The sequence below is a fragment of the Oncorhynchus tshawytscha genome, linkage group LG30, assembly GCF_018296145.1.
Source record: "Oncorhynchus tshawytscha isolate Ot180627B linkage group LG30, Otsh_v2.0, whole genome shotgun sequence".
In the NCBI taxonomy this organism is placed as follows: domain Eukaryota; kingdom Metazoa; phylum Chordata; class Actinopteri; order Salmoniformes; family Salmonidae; genus Oncorhynchus; species Oncorhynchus tshawytscha.
In genome coordinates, this window is record NC_056458.1 from 25,524,779 (window position 1) to 25,550,141 (window position 25,363).

Below are 25,363 nucleotides of genomic sequence, written 5' to 3' on the forward strand. Positions count from 1 at the left end.
GGAACACACAATCACACAATCGTCTCACAAAGACACGGCGGTTGGACTCCAGACCAAAGGACACATTTCCATCGGTCTAATATCCATTGCTCGTGTTTCTTGGCCCAAGCAAGCCTCTTCTTCTTGGAAATGGAAATGTTCCGTATTGCGCTTGATGGAAATATTCCATATGGACTGACCTTCGTGTTTTGGACAGTCATCTCTCTTTGTTTATTTGAGCTGTTATTGCCATAATATGGACTTGGTATTTTACCAAATAGGGCTATCTTTTGTGTAGCACCCCTACTTTGCCACAACACAACTGATTGGCTCAAACACTTTAAGATGGAAAGAAATTCCACAAATTAACTTTTAACAAGGCACACCTGTTAATTTAAATACATTCCAGTTGACTACCTCATGAAGCTGGTTGAGAGAATGCCAACAATGTGAAAATCTCTCATAAAGGCAAAGAGTGGCTACTTGGAAGAATCTCAAATTTAAAACATATTTAGATTTGTTGAACACTTTTTTTTGGATAACACATGGAATCATGGAGTATTTCATTAGTGTTGATGTAGAATATAGTAAAAAATAAAATAAAAACCCTTGAATGAGTAGGTGTTCTAAAAACACACACACACACACGTATAAAATACATCAAGATGATTATTAGGTCATGTCGCCCAGCCCCATGCCAGATGGTGAAGCATTATTCATCACTCCAGAGAACACGTTTCCACTGCTCCAGAGTCCAATGGCGGTGAGCTTTACATCACTCCAGCCGACACTTGGCATTGCGCATGGTGAGCTTAGGAATGTGTGTGGCTCCTCGGCCATGGAAACCCATTTCATGAAGCACCCGACGAACAGTTATGGTGCTGACGTTGCTTCCAGAGGCAGTTTGGAACTCTGTAGTCAGTGTTGCAACCAAGGACAGACAATCTTTACGCACCACACGCTTAAATCGGCAGTCACGTTCTGTGTGGCCTACCACGTCGCAGCTGTGCCATCCACTGCATGTTTCCACTGCACAATAACAGTACTTACAGTTGACCGGGGCAACTCTAGCATGGCAGAAAGTTACTGAGCTCCTCAGTAAGGCCATTATTCTGTCAATGTTTGTCTATGGAGATGGCATGGCTGTGTGCCTGATTTTATATCCGTCAACAATGGGTGTGACTGAAAAAGCACAATCCACTGATGTCCACATACTTTTGCATATGTAGTGTATTATGATGACGTTGTAACTTTTTTTCCGGCTGTTCATACACACAAACATAATTTGAGGCAAGCCAAAGTTCAGAAGCCAAAGTCAACGCCCCTTCGCCATTGATTGGTCAACAGTAGGGATTCTTCAATAAAGTGCTTATTGTCATTCAACAAGTGACTCGTTTTCATGCAAATTTTTTCACTTGAGAAATACTGCAACAAACGTCCTCGTAAGATGTAAAATTGCACGACTAAGATCTTAATTCTGACTATTTGAGGAAGTGTATATTGGCCATGGCATTTCAATACAGACAAACAGCACCATTGTCGCATTCTCATTTTTCAAGCGAAGGTCTTTTCATGCGAAGGTCTGCGAGTACACTCGTTCGGTTCACCTAGCCAAGTTCACCTAGGCGCCAGCCGAACCTTAACATACGGCTAGTAAGCCTTTACTCAACGAGAGGGGGCAGCATTGAGCTAGCCTGCAAAGGCACTTCCTGGAGCAGCTCAAACTGATCATGTTATGCCTCCATGCAATGCCATCTTAACCAAATTATTTTGTCTTCAATGCGCTTTTGTGTCTTCACATAGAAATTAATGGTGTCACGTGATTAATGACTTTGTCCATTCCTACAATATATACAATCATTGGTAGAATTTATGCCAAGGCATGTTGAAGATGTTCTGGCGGCTTGTGGCGCCCTATTAAGACACTACGTTGGTGTGTTTCCTTTATTTTTGCAGTTACCTGTACACGATAGTATAACATGCAGTAATTACAGGACAGCTATTGACAGAGGCAAATATTGTATTTCAACTCAGTGTAAATACTGTACATTGTGTTGAGCAAAATATTCAGCAACAAAATGTGCAGACAAGAGTATAATACCATTCAAACAAAACAATATTTCACATTCATGGTCTAAAACCACTCGTTTCCCTATGTTCTTGTAGATTGGTCCTCTTCCGTCCGGGGACGCTTGCTCAAGCTTCCCGATTGTCTCACAGAGGGGTCATCTGAGGTCTTTGGTTGGTCTGAGGGGGGTGCGTCTCGAAAGCCTTGACCCTGGGAGTGAGGAATTGGCCAAATATAAAGCATAACGATTTATTCCCTCAGTGGGGTTTTATAATCAGTTTACAGAACAAAAATCTGAATATAAAATAATTTAAAGTAATAACATATTTCAAGGTGCAATATGACTGACATGTAGAAATGAGATTTTTAAAAGTACATAACCATAAGAAACGTCAGATATGTTATGAAACTTTAATAGTGCTCTACGTGGCTGGTACATGTTTCACTATGGGCTGTAATACCTTCCATTGCTCTGCAGGTCTGAGCTTTTCTTCCACAGCTCAGTATTATAGCCATTTGCAGTGCTAGCCACAAAGTAAGTTTAGATTATGAAATTACATTTTATTTGTCACATTCGCCAAATACAACAAGTGTAGACTTCACCATGAAGCGCTTACTTACACGCCCTTTCCCAACAATGCAGTTAGAATATTAGCAAATAGATAAAAGAGTAACACAAAACTATAATGAGGCTATATAAAAGCTACATACAAGGAGTTTCCTGTACAGAGTCAGTGTACTGGGGTACGAGGTAGTCGGAGTGACTGGTAGAGGTCCAAGATGACAGGGAGCTTCGCCCCAGTGATGTACTGGGCTATCCCTACCGGGTTAGGCCGGTAGGGATATGGGGTTAGGTTAGGCCGGTAGGGATATCCTTGTCTCATCGCGCACTAGCGACTCCTGTGGCGGGCCGGGCGCAGTGCACGCTAACCAGGTTGCCAGGTGCACTGTGATTCCTCCAACACATTGGTGCGGCTGGCTTCCGAGTTGGATGCGCGTTGTGTTAAGAAGCAGTGTGGCTTGGTTGGCTTGTGTTTTGGAGGACGAATGGCATTCGACCTTCGTCTCTCCCGAGCCTGTACAGGAGTTGTAGCGATGAGACAAGATAGTAGCTACTAAAGAATTGGATACCACGAAATTCGGGAGAAAAGGGGGTGTAAAAAATAAAATGTTGGAGTCATGTGGGGCCACATAGTCGTGGGTGAACAGTGAGTACGGGAGGGGGGTTAAGCACGCACCCGAGTGTCCCCCGTGTTGAGGGTTAGCATGGCAGATGGGTTTTTGCCTACCCCCACCTGGGGGCGACCCGTCAATGCCCAGTATCCAATTGCAGAGGGAAGTGATTAATCCCAGGGTCCTTAGTTTAGTGATGAGCTTGGAGGGCACTATGGTGTTGAACGCTGAGCTGTAATCAATGAACAGCATTCTCACGTAGGTGTTCCTTTTGTCCAGGTGGGAAAGGGCAGTGTGGAGTGCAATAGAGATTGCATCATTTGTGGATCTGTCGGGACGGTATGCTAATTGGAGTGGGTCCAGGGTGTCTGGGATAATGGTGTTGATGTGAGCCATGGCCAGCCTTTCAAAGCATTTCATGGCTACAGATGCGAGTGCTACAGGGCGATAGTCATTTAAGACAGGTTTCCTTGGTGTTCTTAGGCACAGGGACTATGGAGGTCTGCTTGAAACATATGGGTATTACAGACTGGGTCAGGGAGAGGTTGAAAATGTCAGTGAAGGCACGTGCCAGCTGGTCAGCACATGCTCCGAGTATGCGTCCCGATAATATGTCTGGCCCTGTGGCCTTGTGAATGTTAATCTGTTTAAAGGATTTACAGACTACAAAGAGCGTGATCACACAGTTGTCCGGGAACAGCTGGTGCTCTCATGCATGGTTGTGTTTCTTGCCTAGAAGCGAGCATAGAAGACATTTAGCTTGTCTGGTTGGCTTGCATCACTGGACAGTCCACAGCTTGGTTTCCCTGTGTAATTCGTGATGGTTTGTAAGCCCTGCCACATCCGACGAGTGTCAGAGCTGGTGTAGTAGGATTCAATCTTAGTCCTATATTGACACTTTGATGGTTCGTCGGAGGGCGTAGCGGGATTTCTTATAAGCGTCTGGATTTGTGTCTCTCTCCTTGAGAGCGGCAGCTCTAGCCTTTAGCTCAGTGCAGATGTTGCCTGTAACCCATCGCTTTTGGTTAGGGTATGTATGAGCACTACGGGGACAATGTTGTCGATGCACTTATTACTGAAGGGGTGACTTGTGGTAAACTCCTCAATGCCATCGGATGAATCCCGGAACAAATTCTAATCTGTGCTAGTGAAACAGTCCTGTAGCTTAGCATCCGCTTCATCGGACCACTTCCGTATTGAGCGCATAACTGGTATTCCTGTTTAAGTTATTGCTTGTATGCACAAATTAAGATGGAGTTATGGTCAGATTTCTTTGTGCAGAGTAGAAGTGATCTAGAGTTTCTCACCTCTAGTTGCACTGGAGACATGTTGGTAGAAATTAGGTGAAACAGATTTCAGTTTCTCTGCATTAAAATCCTCAGCCAGAAGGTGCAACTTTTCAACTGTCCTGCCGATACAGAATGTGAATATCATTTTAATTGACTCGAAGTAGGGCTGTGGCAGTGATTGTCAAGCAAATAACTGTTGGTCTCACGTAATTGACCATTAATTAACAAACACATTTAGCATCCGTCTTCCACGCATAGCCTACATGCCATTTTAAAATCCATTATTTATTTTACACAGGTCTAAAGAAGAATGATATGAAGAAAATGTGGTCTATTTCAGAAGGAAATAATTGCATACTCTGAGTTGTCCTGATGTGGCTATGCCAAATGGCTGTGGACTACACTAGTAAATTTAGCAGACAAAATGTTCTCATAATTCCGTGGAACTATTTTATATTATAGTAAGAAGAATCCAATTGATCAAAGCTGAATAAAATACAAATATTTTCTCCAAAACGATTTGAGGGATTGCGCACATGCGACTATTCTGTGTTGAGCTGTTAACAAAGAAATAGGTAATCCTCTATGCTTAATTTAGAGTTATTAATGTAACTTTAGTTGTTCTACAAACGTTAGGCTGTATGTTTTGATTTTTAATACATTGTAAGGCTGCATGATGAGACTAATGATGATTTTAAAAACGTTGCTTAAAAGGCATGAGCTCTGCTTTGTATTTTGCACAGGCTGTACAGACATCATGTCTCTCATTCACAATTTGACAAGCATTTGATAATGCCTCGAATTTCACAGCGGCATCCCCTTTGTGTCTGTAATGCATTAAAAAAAAAAATCTGTTTGGTGCTGCGTTCTTCTCCTCCGAGTGTGCTGCACAATCCGAAGCGCCTTTCACTCACATGGTTCTGTCACGTGATCGCACAACTGCGAGCGTCCTTATCCGATTCCGAGGTGCATATTGAAGATATTGGAAGAACTATCCACATTTACTTTGTCTGCCAACAAGATGAGTAGGCCTAACAAACAGCAAAAGCACTAACCTGTGTCAATCTACTATCCCCCATAGTACAAAAGTTGACCTATTGTATTCTGTGCAATAAATAAATAATCCAAAACATTCTGGGACAGTGGTGGGATACAATAGATCCCAAATTAATACAACCACTAGCATAAAAAAAACTTCATGCAAAATGGCTGACGCAACAGATCAGAACATTTAGCTTAAAATATTGATAAACTATTAGGCTATTTCTTCATACTACAAGCGCAGCAATGCACACGTTAGTAGGCTATAAAACGCAAATGTTCCAATAGCGGAAAACACCATCATCAAAAGTGACCGCAAATGCAGTTATGCATGTAATGCTTTTATTATAAAAGGTGCATTTTCATGGTAAAAATTCTCTTTCCCAAACTTGAAACTCACTGCTTATGTATGCCAGTTAAACTCTACACCCCTTGTAAAGCAGATTAAACGTGCTTAATTTGAATTAGTTATTTGGCCACTTTACTTTTGATACGAACATTAAAACATATAGGCCCTATGGGCAGGGCTACATGAGGTGTGCAACTATGATTTGAACAAGTCGCAAAAAAATACAAATAAAAGGCATTGTTTATGCTTGGCATCATTCACAAATGATAATATATAATTCACAAGTGATAAATCACCCATCAGATTATTCTTGATTTAATCTGGTCTTTACATATACGTTTGACATTTGTTTTGATTTAGACTATTATCATGCACCAGTATTGAAACCGGGCCAGCGGGGATAAAAATGCATGTCATCTACACACTTAAATAGTGAATGGAACTCTATCCTCCTGATTCCTGCTTACAAGCAAAAATGAAAGCAGTAAGCACCAGTGACTCAGTCTATAAAAAAGTGCTCAGATGAAGCAGATGCTAACCTACAGGACTGTTTGCTATCACAAACTGGAACATGTTCACAGGATTCTTCTGATGGCATTGAGGAGTACACCACATCAGTCACTGGCTTTATCAATAAGTGCATCGAGGACGTCGTCCCCACAGTGACTGTACGTACATACCCCAACCAGAAGCCATGGATACAGGCAACATTCGAACTGAGCTAAAGGGTAGAGCCGACGCTTTCAAGGTGCGGGACTCTAACACGGAAGCTTACAAGAAATTCTGCTATGCTCTGTGACAAACCATCAAACAGGCAAAGCGTCAATACAGGGGCTAAGATTGCATCATACTACACCGGCTCCGATGCTCGTCTTAATAGGCAGGGCTTGCAAACTATTACAGACTACAAAGGGAAGCACAGCCGCCAGCTGCCCAGTGACACGAGCTAAATCACTTCTAAGCTCGCGTCGAGCCAAGCAACACTGAGGCATGAATGAGAGCATCAGCTGTTCCGGACAACTGTGTGATCACGCTCTCCGTAGCCGACGTGAGTAAGACCTTTAAACAGGTCAACATACACAAGGCTGCGGGGCCAGACGGATTACCAGGACGTGTGCTGACCAACTGGCAGGTGTCTTCACTGACATTTTCAACATGTCCCTGATTAAGTCTGTAATACCAACATGTTTCAAGCAGACCACTATAGTCCCTGTGCCCAAGAACACAAAGGCAACCTGCCTAAATGACTACAGACCCATAGCACTCACGTCCGTAGCCATGAAGTGCTTTCAAAGGTTGGTAAATGGCTCACATCAACACCATTATCCCAGAAACCCTAGACCCACTCCAATTTGCATACCGCCCAAATAGATCCACAGATGATGCAATCTCTATTGCAATCCACACTGCCCTTTCCCACCTGAACAAAAGGAACACTTACGTGAGAATGCTATTCATTGACTGCAGCTCAGCGTTCAGCACCATAGTACCCTCAAAGCTAATCACTAAGCTAAGGATCCTGGGACTAAACACCTCCCTCTGCAACTGGATCCTGGACTTCCAGACGCTCCGCCCTCAGGTGGTGAGGGTAGGCAGCAACACATCTGTCACACTGATCCTCAATACTGGAGCTCCCCAGGGGTGCGTGCTCAGTCCCCTCCTGTACTCCCTGTTCACCCACGACTGCATGGCCAGGCATGACTCCAACACCATCATAAAGTTTGCAGACGACAACAGTGGTAGGCCCGATCACCAACAACGACGAGACAGCCTATAGGGAGGAAGTCAGAGACCTGGCCGGGTGGTGCTAGAATAACAACCTATCCCTCAACGTAACCAAGACTAAGGAGAGGATTGTGGACTACAGGAAAAGGAGGACCGAGAATGCCCTCATTCTCATTGACAGGGCTGTAGTGGAGCAGGTTGAGAGCTTCAAGTTCCTTGGTGTCCACATCAGCAAACTAGAATGGTCACCAAGACAGTCCAGTCGTGTAGAGGGCACGACAAAGCCTATTCCCCCTCAGGAAACTAAAAAGATTTGGCATGGGTCCTGAGATCTTCAAAAGGTTTTACAGCTGCAACATCGAAAGCATCGCTGGTTGCATCACTGCCTGGTACGGCAATTGCTCGGCCTCTGACCACAAGACACTACAGAGGGTAGTGCGTACGGCCCAGTACATCACTGGGGCTCAGCTGCCTGCCATCCAGGACCTCTACACCAGGCGGTGTCAGAGGAAGGCCCTAAAAATTGTCAAAGACCCCAGCCACAGACTGTTCTCTCTACTACCGCATGGTAAGCGGTACCGGAGTGCCAAGTCTAGGACAAAAAAGCTTCAACAGTTTTTACCCCCAAGCCATAAGACTCCTGAACAGGTCATCAAATGGCTACCCGGACTATTTGCATTGTGTGCCTCCCCCTGCTGTTGCTACTCTCTGTTTATCATATATGCATAGTCACTTTAACTATACATTCACCAACCATTCACCAACCAGTGCTCCCACACATTGGCTAACCGGGCTATCTGCATTGTGTCCCACCCACCACCACCTGCCAACCCTACTTTTACGCCACTGCTACTCTCTGTTCATCTATGCAGTCACTTTAACCATATCTACATACTACCTCAATCAGCCTGACTAACCGGTGTCTGTATGTAGCCTCGCTACTTTTATAACCTCGCTACTGTATATAGCCTGTCTTTTTACTGTTGTTTTATTTCTTTACATACCTATTGTTCACCGAATACCTTTTTTGCTCTATTGGTTAGAGCCTGTAAGTAAGCATTTCACTGTAAGGTCTACACCTGTTGTATTCAGCGCACGTGACAAATAAACTTTGATTTGATTGAGAGTCTTAAAGCTCAATTCAACCACAGCTGTTGGCATTGCAGTATTTATTATACACAGTCATACATCAACATAGTAGCTGTGTTCAAATACTCATACTAACCGTACTATTTGTGACGTAAATTGAGTATATAGTATGCTTATTGGCCATAGTATGAATATAGTTAGTATCCCAAAAGTTCACGGATGTCGTACTAAAATCCACCAAAATACGAAGTATTCAAGCAGTGGACACTATTTCTGTGCTTTTAGGACCCATTATGAAATTCAGAAAATGGGCGTGGCTTCACAACATTTTCAGATTTGAAGGAAATTGCAGAAAATGCTGCCGAAGTCCGATGAAAGTGGATACAAATGTATTGCTTTAAACAACTGACACATTTTTAGAAAATGCAGAGCAATGTAATCAAGTAATCAGTGTGCGCTCTGAAAGCTCCGAGAGCGAACCGCTCTGAATTTACGAACTCCCAGAGCGCACTCTAGCACTCCAGATTGAATTTATGAACACACCCGAAGTCGTAAAATGTCTAGCTAGTCATTTGTTATGTTAACAAGCTAGCAAGAGGTTTCATCACAACAGCATCAACTTCCGGTAGACAGGCAAAGTGCCAGTACGCTCAACTGAAACCATACCGTTCGTTTACAGTATACTAACATTTACTAATAGTATATACTCAATATGGGTATTTGAACACAGCTAGTGTATTTTCCTCCAGTGGTTTTAGGGACTGTAAACATTCCAAAAAAGACCCCTCACAGAGGTGATGACTCCAGTTTTCCAGGTGCAAAATAGTTTGTACACAAAGTTATTGCATAAACAACATACATTTGGCCCAACTCCTTTCCTTCATTACCACTGGTTTGGAAGGACAAGATAGATAAAAGCAATATGGTTGGAAGTGGACTATCCAATCTTTTCACCAATCACTAGTCATGATGGACAGGAGGTGAGGAAAGGATGCCATTTGAGAGTGTTGGGAGAAAGCCAGTGTGTACTCACAGTGATCTGGTAGGGTACTGTGGCCTCCCTTTGGCTGGGTGACTTGTACAGGGATGCAAGTCTAGGAGAAGGAAACAGAGGTGAGGACAGGGTACTAAACTAACTTTTGTTTAGAACAAAAATAATAATTTACAATGGCCTGTGTCTTATCACCTGCATTCCATACAGAACAAGGCTAATAATGAACAGCTGTTTTTAATTAGCATGCCCTTGTGTTCTTACATTGATTTGGATATATTTACTGTAACAACAAAAGGGACATAAAATAAAAACTGCTAAATGTATTTATTGCAGATTTCAAAGCACCGCGTGTTATTTTCTGCGAAATCCTCTAGAGGGGGCAGAATAAAATAAAATATATCAAAACTATACCACGGACAAATAGAAAGCGGGGAGAAGGACTGATTTCCCCCATTTTTTGTAGTTTTTTTAATAGAACATCCCATTCTTGTTTTTAAGTCCATAACAATGCATAAACCACATTTGGGGACTATTTTTTAGATCTGGGAAAAATAAAAATGGTGTAGTTATTATCATTTAATTCAGGTTCGCACCAGCGCGGTGGCATTTTCAAAGCAAATGGGCACCGGATCCTACTCCGATGCGTTCTGCCTACAACAAAATCTCTTGCATAGTTTGTTTTGCTCCGGTATGTTGCATTGAAAGTGGCTAATATTGCATTGATTCAATCACAATTTCCACAGTAAAGGGAAACATTGATAGGGTTAAGAGGGAAAACTCTAGAACAGTGGTCACCAATCATATAGATCTCGGATTGCATTTGGATTCAAAGTGATCTTGACTCAAAAAAGGTTGGTGACCACTGTTCTAGAGTTTTCCCCCTTAACCCTATCAACCTTTCCCTTTACTGTGGCAATTGTGACCGAATCAACGCCATGTTAGCCACTTTCAAGGCAACAAAAAAACTATGCAAGAGATTTTGTTGTAGGCAGAACGCATCGGAGTAAGATTCTACTGCATTGTACAGCCCGTACTCTACACAGACCGGTGCGGCATAAACAATCAGATGCAGTAGGCCTATATGCAAACAGACCATTGCCATATATGGATCTGTGCCATTTACTTTGATCTGGACTGTGTTTACAGCATGAGCGGCCGTGAGTAGATGCGCTTGTTTTGAGATCAAAGCGTCTGCAGAATTTGTTCATATCCTTTGCTAGTTAGCGAGTTATTAGCCCAGTTATAGATCATTTGTAGTCAGCAATGGAGGAGTGATTGCATCCTACAAGAGCACAACATTTATACATTTTTAGACATATTTGAAAAGCGCGTCAGGTAAAGAGCTTTTTTTGTCTTAAAGGGGCAGTGTTGTATTTTGAGACAGGCTTGCATAAACTAAGTAGCCAATAGACAGAGGGTAACATAAGAGGTATGATTCTCTGTAATAATGGTATGGGACTAATAATACCTAGGTTTACCTCCACTGTATTCACATCCTACCATACCTTTGTCTGTACATTATACCTTGAAGCTATTTTATCGCCCCCAGAAACCTCATTTTACTCTGTTCCAGACGACCAATTCTCATAGCTTCTAGCCGTACCCTTATCCTACTCCTCTTCTGTTCCTCTGGTGATGTAGAGGTGAATCCAGGCCCTGCAGTGCCTAGCTCCACTCCTATTCCCCAGGCGCTCTCTTTTGATGACTTCTGTAACCGTAATAGCCTTGGTTTCATGCATGTTAACATTAGAAGCCTCCTCCCTAAGTTTGTTTTATTCACTGCTATAGCACACTCTGCCAACCCGGATGTTCTAGCCGTGTCTGAATCCTGGCTTAGGAAGACGAAAAATTCTGAAATCTTCATCCCTAACTACATTTTCAGACAAGATAGAATGGCAAAAGGGGGCGGTGTTGCAATCTACTGCAAAGATAGCCTGCAGAGTTCTGTAATACTATCCAGGTCTGTTCCCAAACAATTTGAACTTCTACTTTTAAAAATCCACCTCTCTAAAAACAAGTCTCTCACCGTTGCCGCCTGCTATAGACCCCCCTTAGCTCCCAGCTGTGCTCTGGACACCATATGTGAACTGATTGCCCCCCATCTATCTTCAGAGCTAGTGCTGCTAGGCGACCAAAACTGGAACATGCTTAACACCCCAGCCATCCTACAATCTAAGCTTGATGCCCTCAATCTAGCACAAATTATGAATGAACCAGGTACCACCCCAAAGCTGTAAACACAGGCACCCTCATAGATATCATCCTAATCAACTTGCCCTCTAAATACACCTCTGCTGTTTTCAACCAAGATCTCAGCGATCACTGCCTCATTGCCTGCATCCGTAATGGGCCAGCGGTCAAAAGACCACTCATCACTGTCAAACGCTCCCTGAAACACTTCAGCAAGCAGGCCTTTCTAATCGACCTGGCCGGGGTATCCTGGAAGGATATTGATCTCATCCCATCAGTAGAGGATGCCTGGTTATTTTTAAAAAAGCATGCCCCCATTCAAGAAATTTAGAAAGAGGAACAGATATAGCCCTTGGTTCTCTCCAGACCTGACTGCCCTTAACCAACACAAAAACATCCTATGGCGTTCTGCATTACCATCGCACAGCCCCCGTGATATGCAAATTTTCAGGGAAGCTAGAAACCAATATACACAGGCAGTTAGAAAAGCCAAGGCTAGCTTTTTCAAGCAGAATTTTGCTTCCTGCAACACAAACTCAAAAAGGTTCTGGGACACTGAAGTCCATGGAGAATAAGAACACCTCCTCCCAGCTGCCCACTGCACTGAAGATAGTGTTTCCTGTCACCACCGATAAAGCCACTATAATTGAGAATTTCAATAAGCATTTTTCTATAGCTGGCCATGCTTTCCACCTGGCTACCCTTACCCCAGTCAACAGCACTGCACCCCCCACAGCAACTCGCCCAAGCCTTCCCCATTTCTCCTTCACCCAAATCCTGTCAGCTGATGTTCTGAAAGAGCTGCAAAATCAGGACCCCTACAAATCAGCCAGGCTAGACAATCTGGACCCTTTCTTTCTAAAAATGATCTGCCGAAATTGTTGCCACCCCTATTACTAGCCTGTTCAACCTCTCTTTCGTGTCGTCTGAGATTCCCAAAGATTGGAAAGCAGCTGCGGTCATCTCCCCCTTCAAAGGGGGGGACACTCTTGACCCAAACTGCTACAGACCTAGATCTATCCTACCATGCCTTTCTAAGGTCTTCAAAAGCCAAGTCAACAAACAGATTACCGACCATTTCGAATCCCACCATACCTTCTCCGCTATGCAATCTGGTTTCAGAGCTGGTCATGGGTGCACCTCAGCCACGCTCAAGGTCCTAATAGATAAGAAACAATACTGTGCAGTCGTATTCATTGACCTGGCCAAGGCTTTCGACTCTGTCAATCACCACATCCTCATCGGCAGAGTCGATAGCCTTGTTTTCTCAAATGATTGGCTCACCTGGTTCACCAACTACTTCTCTGATAGAGTTCAGTGTGTCAAATCGGAGGGCCTTTTATCCGGGCCTCTGGCAGTCTCTATGGGGGTGCAACAGGGTTAAATTCTTGGACCGACTCTTCTCTGTATACATCAATGATGTCACTCTTGCTGCTGGTGAGTCTCTGATCCACCTCTACGCAGACAACACCATTCTGTATACTTCTGGCCCTTCTTTGGACACTGTTAACAACCCTCCAGGAGAGCTTCAATGCCATACAACTCTCCTTCCGTGGCCTCCAATTGCTCTTAAATACAAGTAAAACTAAATGCATGCTCTTCAACCGATCGCTGCCTGCACCTGCCCGCCTGTCCAACAGCATCACTACTCTGGACGGTTCCGACTTAGAATATGTGGACAACTACAAATACCTAGGTGTCTGGCTAGACTGTAAACCCTCCTTCCAGACTCACATCAAACATCTCCAATCCAAAGTTAAATCTAGGATTGGCTTCCTATTTTGCAACAAAGCATCCTTCACACATGCTGCCAAACATACCCTTGTAAAACTGACCATCCTACCGATCCTCGACTTCAGCGATGTCATTTACAAAATAGTCTCCAATACCCTACTCAATAAATTGGATGCAGGCTATCACAGTGCCATCTGTTTTGTCACCAAAGCCCCATATACTACCCACCACTGTGACCTGTACGCTCTCGTTGGCTGGCCCTCGCTTCATACTCGTCGCCAAACCCACTGGCTCCAGGTCATCTACAAGACCCTGCTAGGTAAAGTCCCCCCTTATCTCAGCTCGCGGGTCACCATAGCAGCACCCACCTGTAGCACGCGCTCCAGCAGATATCTCTCTCTGGTCACCCCCAAAACCAATTCTTCCTTTGGCCGCCTCTCCTTCCAGTTCTCTGCTGCCAATGACTGGAACGAACTACAAAAATCTCTGGAAACACTTACCACCCTCACTAGCTTTAAGCACCAGCTGTCAGAGCAGCTCACATATTACTGCACCTGTACATAGCCCATCTATAATTAAGCCCAAACAACCTCTTTCCCTACTGTATTTATTTGCACCCCATTATGTCTCTACTTTGCACATTCTTCCACTGCAAATCAACCATTCCAGTGTTTTACTTGCTATATTGTATTTACTTCGCCACCATGGCCTTTTTTGCCTTTACCTCCCATCTCACCTCACTTGCTCACATTGTATATAGACTTATTTTTCTACTGTATGTTTGTTTTACTCCATGTGTTACTCCGTGTTGTTTTGTGTGTCAAACTGCTTTGCTTTATCTTGGCCAGGTGGCAATTGTAATGTCAAACCCTGGGTGAGGAGCTGCAGTCTTTCACAAGGGCAAGACACACATCAACACCTCAAAGCCAGCAATTCATATAGAACATGATGTTAGTCAGCCTGTCTGTCCATTTCTCATTTAGTGGAGAGCGGGAGGCAGAGGGGTTAGCAAGTGTGTGCTGCCATTCAAACAGAGTGAGGATAAACTACAGTGCACAATGACACACTAAAGAAGAGCTGTGCCGCCGGCAACCATGAGACCTTGGGCTTTATAGACACTGAGCTTTTCTCCACTGACTGATAGGCAGCAGCAGCCATTGTAGTGAGAAAGCCGGGCGACAAAAGGCAGGCTGGCTCCATCTGCAAAGTTATGCACTTTACCTCCAACTACTGTAAGTGTTTGAGCAGTAGCACACTGAAACACACACTTACACCAGCCAGGCCTGAAAAGTGTCCATTGGGTGCTGTGGTCCCTTGGCTCCAAGACTGGCATTTCCCTTTGGGAGGGGTGCGCAGGACTGTGTTTATGCTTGGATATGAATGCTTTTGGCCGATATTTTTATTTTTAAGTCAATAAATAAAATTTGCCGGCCATATTTGCCGGACCAAAATATTATCCATTGCAAAATAATGCTTTTTATTCATTGATGGAAATACCAGTCAATGTGCTCCAACTTCAAAAAGGCATATATAGTATATTCAGAAGGTATTCTAACCCCTTGACTTTTTACACATTGTTACATTACAGCCTTATTCTAAAATGGATTAAATACATTTTCCCCCATCAATCTACAGTACCAGTCAAAAGTTTGGACACCTACTCATTCAAGGTTGTTTGTTACATTTTTTATTCTACATTGTAGAATAATAGTGACAACATCAAAACTATAAAATAACACATATGGATTCATGTAGTAATGAAAAAAAGTTAGCAAAATATATTTTATATTTGAGATTCTTCAAAGTATCCATCCTTTGCCTTGATGACAGCTTTGTACACTCTTGGCATTCTCTCAGCCAGCTTCCTGTAATGCTTTTCCAACAGTCTTGAAGGAGTTTCCACATATGATGACCACTTGTTGGCTGCTTTTCCTTCACTCTGCGGTCCAACTCATCCAAAACCATCTCAACTGGGTTGAGATCGGGTGATTGTGGAGGCTAGGTCATCTGATGCGGCACCATCACTCTCCTTGGTCAAATAGCCCTTACACAGCCTGGAGATGTGTTCGGTCATTGCCCTGTTGAAAAACAAATGACAGTCCTACTAAGACCAAACCAGATGGGATGGCGTATCGCTGCAGAATGCTGTTGTAGCTATTCTGGTTAAGTGTGCCTTGAATTCTAAATAAATCACTAAAATGTCACCAGCAAAGCACCCCCACACCATCACACCTCCTCCATGCTTCACAGTGGGAACCACACATGCGGAGATCTGTTCACAAAGACACGGTGGTTGGAACCAAAAATCTCCAATTTGGACTGACCAAAGGACAGATTTCCACCGGTCTAATGTCCATTGCTCGTGTTTCTTGGCCCAAGCAAGTCTCTTCTTCTTATTGGTGTCCTTTAGTAGTAGTTTCTTTGCAGCAATTCGACCATGAAGGCCTGATTCACGCAGTCTCCTCTGAACAGTTGATGTTGAGATGTGTTGATGTTGAGAGAGATATATATATATATAAATAAATAAAAACACTAGTCACGACACCACGATAGTTCAAATGACAATAATCCAGTAAAACTGTAAAAAAAGTGATATCATTTGAGCTTTGGAAACAAGTACTTCCATAAATATATGGCACAGGCCTTGTTTCACAGGAGCCTTGCAAAATAAGCTTTCCCTCAATGAACCAGCCTTAACGAATTGTTAATTTACATATAGAATTTGAATGTCCAACATTAGTTTTATATAATTTTTTCATTTTGTGGCCACCTAGAGTGGCCTCTTTCCACTGCCGTGGTGCTGAATCGCAGCGGCAATGGGGCGGGCTGGCCCTGGTTTTCGTAGACAGCAGTGTTTTGTTCGTGCCAAGGCTAAATTAAAGCAGAGAGCCCTAGACTGTATTTGAAAACAGCTGTGTTTTGTTATTTATTCATCAAAATGGTCAAACAAATAGCCTATAGGACAGGTCGTTCGCAAATTATATTACACAAATATTATATTTTGAAGTTGTGTTTCATTACTCTGTAGGAAACTTGTTCTTCTAGGCTAAATATATATATTTTTAAATGATATTCAGTTATGATTTAAAGCAGGGATGAATATGCAACGGGCGATGTTTTGTTTTTCAATTAAACTGGTCATGTGGATATAAGAACGTTGTTCTATATTATAACTTTACAGGCTAACTTATATTCTGTTAAAATGAATTACAATAATCTACATGTGATTTTGAGCACCGTGGGTGGACGCCCTAATGCGTTACGCACCCAATGCATATGGAAGTCCGGTAATTTCTCAAATGTTTGGTAAATGTAAATCTTGCTGGTCACGTTGTCCAGTGACAAATTTTCCTAACAGAAGCCCTGGCAGGGACAAATAATTGTGGTAGCAGGTAGGCTTCCTTCCAGAGACCATCCATGTAAAGGGGTGTTAGTACAGTACCTGTGTGTGCCGTCCCAGTGTAGGATGAGTCTCTGTGTAGCAGCGTGACCCCAGCTCTCACCTGCAGATTTACAAGACGACAGACACCCACACAGAGCCATGTTAACCACGTCTACAATCAGTGACATGCTCACATTTAACAACAGTTACTTAGCACAGCCACACATGACACTAAGAAATATTTATGAGACATTGGCAGACAGGCAAAAGCTAATTGTACAGTAAATGAGTTGGGTTTAAAAATTGGGAGAGATATATGACTGTCTGAATTACAAAATGTACTGTAATTCTTGGCCCTAACCGTTTGTTACATACATATTGTTTGTAGCATCTACAGTCAGTGCATCACAACAGTCCTTCTCACCTAAGGCAGGAACAAGCTTCGATTGGCCACTCCAAATCTTTGTAGTCATCTGATTGGTAAGAATGACCTAAACATGAAGGAAATGGAAGTTTCAAGAGTTATATTATTCCAAATCAGAGTGTACCTATTACTTTCCCCTATTCGCTTGAATGTATTGCCACCACAATTGATATATTATGATCCCTTTAGCCAACGACGACAGCTAGTCTTACTGGGGTCTGACACATATGAAAAAGACTACAGACGAGACTTTACAATTGATATAAATTTAAAAACATTAACATGTATTGTGTGTGCTTCTAACAGTTACACGTACTGGGGCGGCAAGTAGCCTAGTGGTTAGAGCGTTGGACTAGTAACCGAAAGGTTGCAAGATTGAATCCCCAAGCTGACAAGGGGGAAAAAAATATGTTGTTCTGCCCCTGAATAAGGCAGAGGCACTGTTCCTACGCCATCATTGAAAATAAGAATTTGTCCTTAAATGACTTGCCTAGTTAAATAAAAGGTTAAAAAAATAATTATTTAAAAACACAAGTAGGTCGCATTGGGGAGAGGCATTGCATTGCGCCTTGGTGTTGCTTTATTGGTTTTTTGAAACAAGGTTTGCTGTTCACTTGCGCTATATAAAAGATGGTAGTTTCATGCTCAGTATAATACTGTACGTTTCCTTGAATTTGTTGTGGACCTGGGTACTGTTAAAAGACCCCTGGTGTCATAAGTGTGAGTATCAGTGCTGTGTGCGAGTTGACTATGAAAATAAATTTGGAATTTCAAACTAAATGTTTCTTATAAAAAGAAGAAGTGACGCAGTCCGTCTTTCCTCAACTCTTAACCAAGAGAGACTGACGTGCATAGTATTAATATTAGCCCTCTGATTACAATGAAGAGCAAGACTTTGTTCTGGGCCAGCTGCAGCTTAACAAGGTCTTTCTTTGCAGCACTTGACCATATGACTGGACAATAATCCATCTGGAGGATGGTGTCAAAAAAAGCAGAGTCCTTTCTCCCCAAACAGACCTCTCATCCATCTACATAACCATTGAATCTATATGTTGATGTAAGGTAACACCAGGTAAGTCAGTCTCCTCAACTTGTTCAACAGCCACACCATTCATTACCAGATTCAGCTGAGATCTAAAATGATTTGTACCAAATACAATGCTCTTAGTTTTAGAGATGTTCAGGACCAGTTTATTACTGGCCACCCATTCCAAAAAAGACCAACTCTTTGTTAAGGGTTTCAGTGACTTTATTAGCTGATGTGTACATTGTTGAATCATCAGCATACATAGACATGCATACTTTGTTTAATGCCAAAGGCAGGTCATTGGTAAAAATAAAATATTAGAGGGCCCAGAATGCTGCCCTGCAGTACACCACACTACATGTTTGACATTAGAGAAGCTTCCATTAAAGAAAACCCTTTGAGTTGTATTAGATAGATAGCTCTGAATCCACTATGTGGCAGAGGTTGAAAAGCTATAACACATTTTCTCAACAACAGGTTATGGTCAAATATATCAAAAGACTGCACTGAAATTTTAACAGTACAGCTCCCTCAATCTTCTTAGTATACATTTATTCCAACCTATCATCAGTCATTTGTGTAAGAGCAGTACATAGAGTGCCCTTCTCTAGAAGTATGCTGAAAGTCTGTTGACAATTTGTTTACAGAGAAATAGTATTGTATTTGGTCAAACAATTTTTTCCAACCGTTTGCTAAAGGCTGATAGGTCTGCTGCTAGAACCAGTAAAAGGCTGCATTACCACTACTGGGTAGCGGAATTACTTTGGCTTCCCTCCAGGCTTGAGGACAAAAACTTTCCCCTAGGCTCAGATGAAAGATATGACAGATAGCCACTCCTATCTTTCCATCTAAGTTGTCAATGCCAGGAGGTTTGTCATTATTGATCAATAATCATTTTTCCACCTCTCCCACAACAACTTTACAAAATTCAAACTTACAATGCTTTTCTTTGATTATACATAAGTATGATGGCTCACTGTTCATTGTTGGCATTTTCTACCTAAGTTTGCCCACTTTGCCAATTAAGTCATCATTAAAATAATTGGCAACATTAAATGGTTGTGATGAATAAGCCATCTGTCTAATGGAGTTTAATGTGTCTTTCTACCCATAATTTAATTTAAAGTACTCAAGTTTTTCCCCATATTTTTGTATTTCATTGATTTTGGCTTCATAATACAGTTGCTTCTTTTTGTTGAGTTTAGTCACAATTTCCAGTAAGTCAGCCAGTCAGATGTGCAGCCAGATTTAGACACTTCTTTTGTCCCATCCATTTCAGACATGCAGTTTTTCAATTCCTCATCAATCCAACAGTTATAAAAGTCAGTTTAACAACAGGTGCATGTTTATCAATAATTGGAAGAAGCAATTGCATAAATTCCTCAAGTGCGGCATCTGGATGCTCCTTATTAAATCACATCAGACCAACAAATATTTTATCATCATCATCCACATAAGAGTCACAGCAATATTACAGTATTTAGACCCAGCTTTGGGAACTTTGGGTTTCCTGGATATTGCCACTATATTGTGATCACTGCATCCAAATAGGTACGGATGCAGCTTTAGAACAACGTTATACAGTATTTGTATAGATGTGATTAATACATGTGGATGATCTTCTTCCTGTAGTGTTTGTAAACACCCTGGTAGGTTGATTAATAACCTGAATCAGATTACAGACACTAGTTACAGTGAGAAGCTTCCTCTTGAGCGGACAACCAGTCAATGTCCCCACTGCTAGGCTAGCAGCTAGCTTGATAGGCGGCTAGGCTAGCTTGATAGGCGGCTAGGCTAGCTTGATAGGCGGCTAGGCTAGCTTGATAGGCGGCTAGGCTAGCTTGATAGGCGGCTAGGCTAGCTTGATAGGCGGCTAGGCTAGCTTGATAGGCAGCTAGGCTAGGTCCTCAAACCTGACAGGATCACTGAACAGATTGTAGCAGTCCAAGCAACTGATGCCAACCAGCGTCGCGTGATCCAAACTCAAAAATGTAGCTGGCTAGTAACCAAACTTTTATAATACACTTTCAAAACAAACTGAGCTTTCCCTCATTCAACTGGAAGATTGTTATGTTGAATGCGGTTTGTCAACAATACTATTTTCAAATCAACACTTATCCCTTGTTTATAGAATTAACTAATATCAAGTTGCCACTTTTGAAAAGGAACATTAAATAAGCCCCTGTAGGGATCCAAATTGGTACAGGTTGTTCCTGAGTGCAAATAAGCAACAAATTACTAGAACAAAATTAATTTGCTCCATGTACCTTAAGAGAACTCTTTGCTGATTTAAAAGAAATACTGACCAGCGCCATTCTGGCACAGAGCGGATGTCCCATTTAGACCTCAATCTACCTGGCTACTTAAATCAGCATTGCACTTATAAGAGACATTTTATCAAAATCAAATCAAATTGAGATATCAGCTGATGTACGAAGGGCTATATAAATACATTTGAAATTTGATTTGATCTCTTGGAATGAGAGCGCTTAGTCTAGATGCATGGTTGGATTGGGACCAGACATGGACAGTAAATACTGAGTAAGGAAAGAGAAAGACAATGCAAGTCTGGCAAGACTGGTTTCTGTTGGGCTTAAAAGGAGGGCTCAGAGTTACAGCACTGTACTATACATTATAGTAGTTTGCAAGAGGGAGCGGGCAGATAGGCTCTATAAAGGGAGGATGTGGTTATCACTGGACTCTATAGTTGTGGTTTCCCTTTTCGAAGAGCTTTTATTAAGTAATGAAAATAATTATAAAAAGAAGGGTTAAGAGAGGACAGATAAGAAATGAGTGTACGTTGGTGAGTAGGGTTGCAAAATTCCAGGAACTTTCAATACATTTCCTGGTTTTCCCAAAATCCCGGTTGGAGAAAAAACAGGGAATTTAGAATTCACAGAATTTTGCAACCCTATTGGTGAGGCAACATCTGGGGTCTTTGACACTAGGCTAAGTGGACAAGTGTCACAGGTCATACCGCGACGTTGTGATTGGTGGCCATCTGGATGAGCCGCTGGGCGAGGCCGTTCAAGAGGCGGGTCCTCTGGGAGAGGTCCTCAAAGTCATGGCGAAACGAGAAGGCAATGCTGTCAATCACCACCAGCCGGACCTGGATTGGATTAACAAAGGTGCCCAAATTACCATCCAAAAGCCACAAGCAAATGAGTTGCAGATTTACATTGGAACATGGTTTCTGCTAAGTATTGTATTAATGCTGTCTTTGAGGTTTCAATGTTTCTCATTTTTTATTTTGCTATTTTGCTCCAGCTAATCCGTAAATCTAGCTGTCAACATTTTCTATGAGCATTTCAGTTAAGAAATTCCTTTGACTCGGAACAGAGCCCAACCCAACATGGAGGTTGTAGAAATAACCCCTTTGGATTTGATTGGTTGGCTGTTTTAGGATCAGTGACGTATAGGTGGGGATTGGTACCCCAGGGTGCTGAGCCAGGAAGTCAGCCAGGAGGTATGTCTCTGCCAACAGCTCCACGTAGTCATGGCAACGGACAAGGAATAAATTGGAGAGGATTGTTTCCACAGTGAACCCCTTCAAGGCTTCCTGCTGTTCTGGAAAAGGGAAAAAGATAGAAGAATACAGCAGACAGTAAACTACAAAACGTCTCCAATAGGCTTGAATCTAAGACATAACCCTTTTTTTCTCTAGTGTTGTTCATTTTGTGAAGAATCGACCAACCAAATGTACTGAGGTTACATTTGTAAAACCCTTGGTTAACAAAGAGATTCTGGGAACATCAGTAGGTGGGGGGAAATGAACTATATTCTGGTCCGAACAATTGAACATATGCGGTGATACTAATGAATATGATGTCAGTTCGGTTGTCATCTGAGACATTCTCATCAATGATAAGATGACAAACTCTACAGTGGAAAGTCTACACAGAGTTATCGGATTCACATGGAATTGTTGTTCAATTTAAATGTTTGAATATGACATTTTTCGTGATGGGATGAAATGTGATTTTAGCTTCTAAAATGTGAGATTTGGATCTTCATAAGATATGGCTCTGCTCAATGTTCCCTGTGAAGGGGCATGGGCTATAAAACTTTTCAAACACGCCCTCCTCTCCCTTCCTATATAAGCCCTTGACGACAATATAACTTCTTGTTCCTGAGGACTACGGTCCTATGTCAGAATGGTTCAGATAATAACTACAAAATGAAGCCAACATCAGCGTGAGCTTTGGTTGCGAATGGTATGAACTTTGAACTCTTATTCACTACAGAAGTGATACCTCCTAGCCGTTGAGTTAGCAACAGCAGATGCAAACGAGGGTTAGGAAGGAGCAGACAGAGTATCCTGTCTATCACCCAACAACGTTACTACAACGTATCCAATTGACAATCAGAGACATTCTTCAAAGGACTCAGTTGGGCAACACCTCCTTCCATCTACCACCAACCTACCGAAGCGCAGCTCAGAGTAAATATTTATTGCATTTTCCTTTTCCAAATGGGCGGTAATTTAGAATGCATCAGATACTGTATTTACGATAGCATAGCTTCTCCGTGTCCCTCAGTCTTCCCGCTCTTTCACTCAAACCCAGTCCTTTTCCTTTGTGTAACAAGCTGTCATATCTGTTCTGCCCGCTAGGGTTTTCCTTTATGACGTAATTTGTAATCAAGTTATGATTTAATTACGTGTATGTGTAATTAGTTAGGTATTTAGTAAATAAATCATTAAACCCAATTTTGTATTGCTGATTCAAATTGTAAGCCAGGGTTCGTGCAGATAACCAAGAATTTACAACTTTCAGATGAGACTGAATTAAGACGAGGATTAATATTTCTGCTATTGATGTAAAATATTACTAGGTCTTTAAGAGTTTATTCGGAAGATAACAGCTCTATAAATATTATTTTGTGGTGCCCGACTCTCTAGTTAATTACATTTACATGATTAGCTCAATCAGGTGATATTAATTACAGAAATTATTTTATAGAATAGCATGTCATATCACTTAATCCGGCATAGCCAAAGACACGACAGCATTTACAAAATACTCTCATCAGTAAACCATTTTCTTCATAGACTAGTATAAATGTTACATGTTTATGACAACGTAGCAATACCGATGTAATAAATGCATTCAATATTTTGAAGTCTTTATGAGCACTAAATAGATGCTTCACAAATCAGTTATAAGTAATCCTACATGATGGGTGATTGCTTTTGTTCTGTCCTACTTAGTTACCTGAATCCTCTGCTAGAAGCCCACAGTGCTCCACAGCTGCCTGCGCTAGGTCCACAGCCCTCTGGACCAGGAAGCTGCCCTCTGTGTCTATGTACAGAGACTTGCCTCCCAACCCCCCAAAACACGCAGGGATCTGCACATCTACTGACAACTGGATACTGAGGGACACAGAGTTATTGTGCTATTACTACATTATAGCAAACAGATTAGTAAATTGAGTAACTCTTCCACACAGAGGTACCAGTGCTTACCAGAGCTGGGTCTTTCCCACCCCAGGCGCCCCGCAGACCTCAGTAGTCTTTCCTACTGGCATGCCCCCTCCCAGGGCCATATCCAGTGCTGAGCAGAAAGTGACTATAGTGCCCAGCTCCTGCTCTCTCCCCAGAAGCTCCAGGGCTGTCAGCCTGCCTGCTGCTGCTCTCTCCTGGCCAGGCTCACACCTCACAGCCTGCAGCACCTCTACTGCCTCCTCCTGGGAGATGCAGGCCTCTACAACAACAGGGATGGAGAGGTTGATGAAGAGTACAAGCTTGAAGGGTAGAAATATAATGGACTGTGAGAGGCATTGTAAAATAAAGTTAGCTGGTACCACATATTGACAATAATACATATGGGTTATTTAGGTGTAATGCATTTCACCCGGTTTATGGCCTGTAACTATTATCATTTACTACTGTAATGACAAAATCAATAACAGTGACTTGTTGGCAACCTTTGCTGAGTTGGAGAGGTCGCAAGTCACACAGGTCTGCAGCAGAAAGAAACCCAGCATTGAGGAGTTTCACTTTGACAGACGGCGCAATGGCGTAGCTCGAAACATCCCTCTGCATCTTTCGCTTATCGTTTCAGCGACCTGAATGAGATTGACACAGGTAGACAACTTCAACAGCTAGCAAGCCACTTGACGTTACTTTGTTTGATACATTAAACCCGTTTCTAACTCTTCCATGTAAATGCGTAGCTCCGAAAATAGTTTCATTTAACTATTTTTTCCTCTTACCTCCTCAGCAAGCCACGTTTTACTTCTGCTGAAGCTAGCTTCTAGCTAGCGATGAGGAAACCAATTTCCAAGTACATAGCTGGAGCCATTTTCATTAATCCCTCCAAAATGTCTTTACTAGCGCCACCCACACACGTCATTACATTACACCGTGTTGTCAATTACTGTAAACCCACAACCCAGGAAAATAAATGTAAGAACTGTTTTATTTATTTTTTAACAGAAAAGTTGTTTGATTTCGATTACATGTTTAAATTCAGGTATTTTTTTCAATTTTTGGGAATCCTGTTTCCATCCCGCACAGTAAGTAGAGGAACGCAGATTAAGTTGTGCGATCGCCAATACACCATATAAGGAGATGTGAGAATAAGCACAGTACATTTGACAATTTATTGTAATTGGCTGCCTACATTTCAAAAACATTAATTTACTTAACTGTAATGCTGCAAAGCAATCATGAAAATGGCAATCATTGACATATCTGTAAAATATTTTCCACAAATCTGGTTGGTTAAGCCAGCTTTCCTAACTGTCCTCGGGAATCCAAGGGGTGAACGGTTTGTTTTCTACCCAAACACTACTACTGTACACAGCTGATTCAAATGATCAAAACTAGATGATTAGTTGGTTATTTGAATCAGCTATGTCGTAATATGACAAAAACCTAAACGTGCACTGAGTTTGGG

The 25,363-nt window shown here is 42.2% G+C and overlaps 1 protein-coding gene across 2 annotated transcripts; it reads right to left on the bottom strand.

Annotated features, from left to right (window-relative positions):
• Positions 1–1,981: 1,981 nt before the first annotated feature.
• On the bottom strand, positions 1,982–25,216 carry LOC112228521 (DNA repair protein RAD51 homolog 3). Of its 2 annotated transcripts, none has more exons than XM_042309411.1 (10): positions 25,114–25,216; positions 24,390–24,530; positions 23,929–24,166; positions 23,678–23,835; positions 21,898–22,031; positions 21,442–21,573; positions 17,438–17,504; positions 17,074–17,134; positions 9,747–9,807; positions 1,982–2,257 (listed from the first exon to the last, which is right to left on the bottom strand). In XM_042309411.1, the coding sequence occupies exons 2-10, from the start codon at positions 24,505–24,507 to the stop codon at positions 2,132–2,134; spliced, it is 1,095 nt and encodes a 364-aa protein (XP_042165345.1). In that variant the 5' UTR covers positions 24,508–24,530; positions 25,114–25,216; the 3' UTR covers positions 1,982–2,131. The 2 variants fall into 2 exon arrangements, with proteins under 2 accessions (XP_042165345.1, XP_024249680.1); XM_024393912.2 differs by lacking the exon at positions 25,114–25,216 and adding an exon at positions 24,678–24,951.
• Between the last annotated feature and the right edge of the window lie 147 nt (positions 25,217–25,363).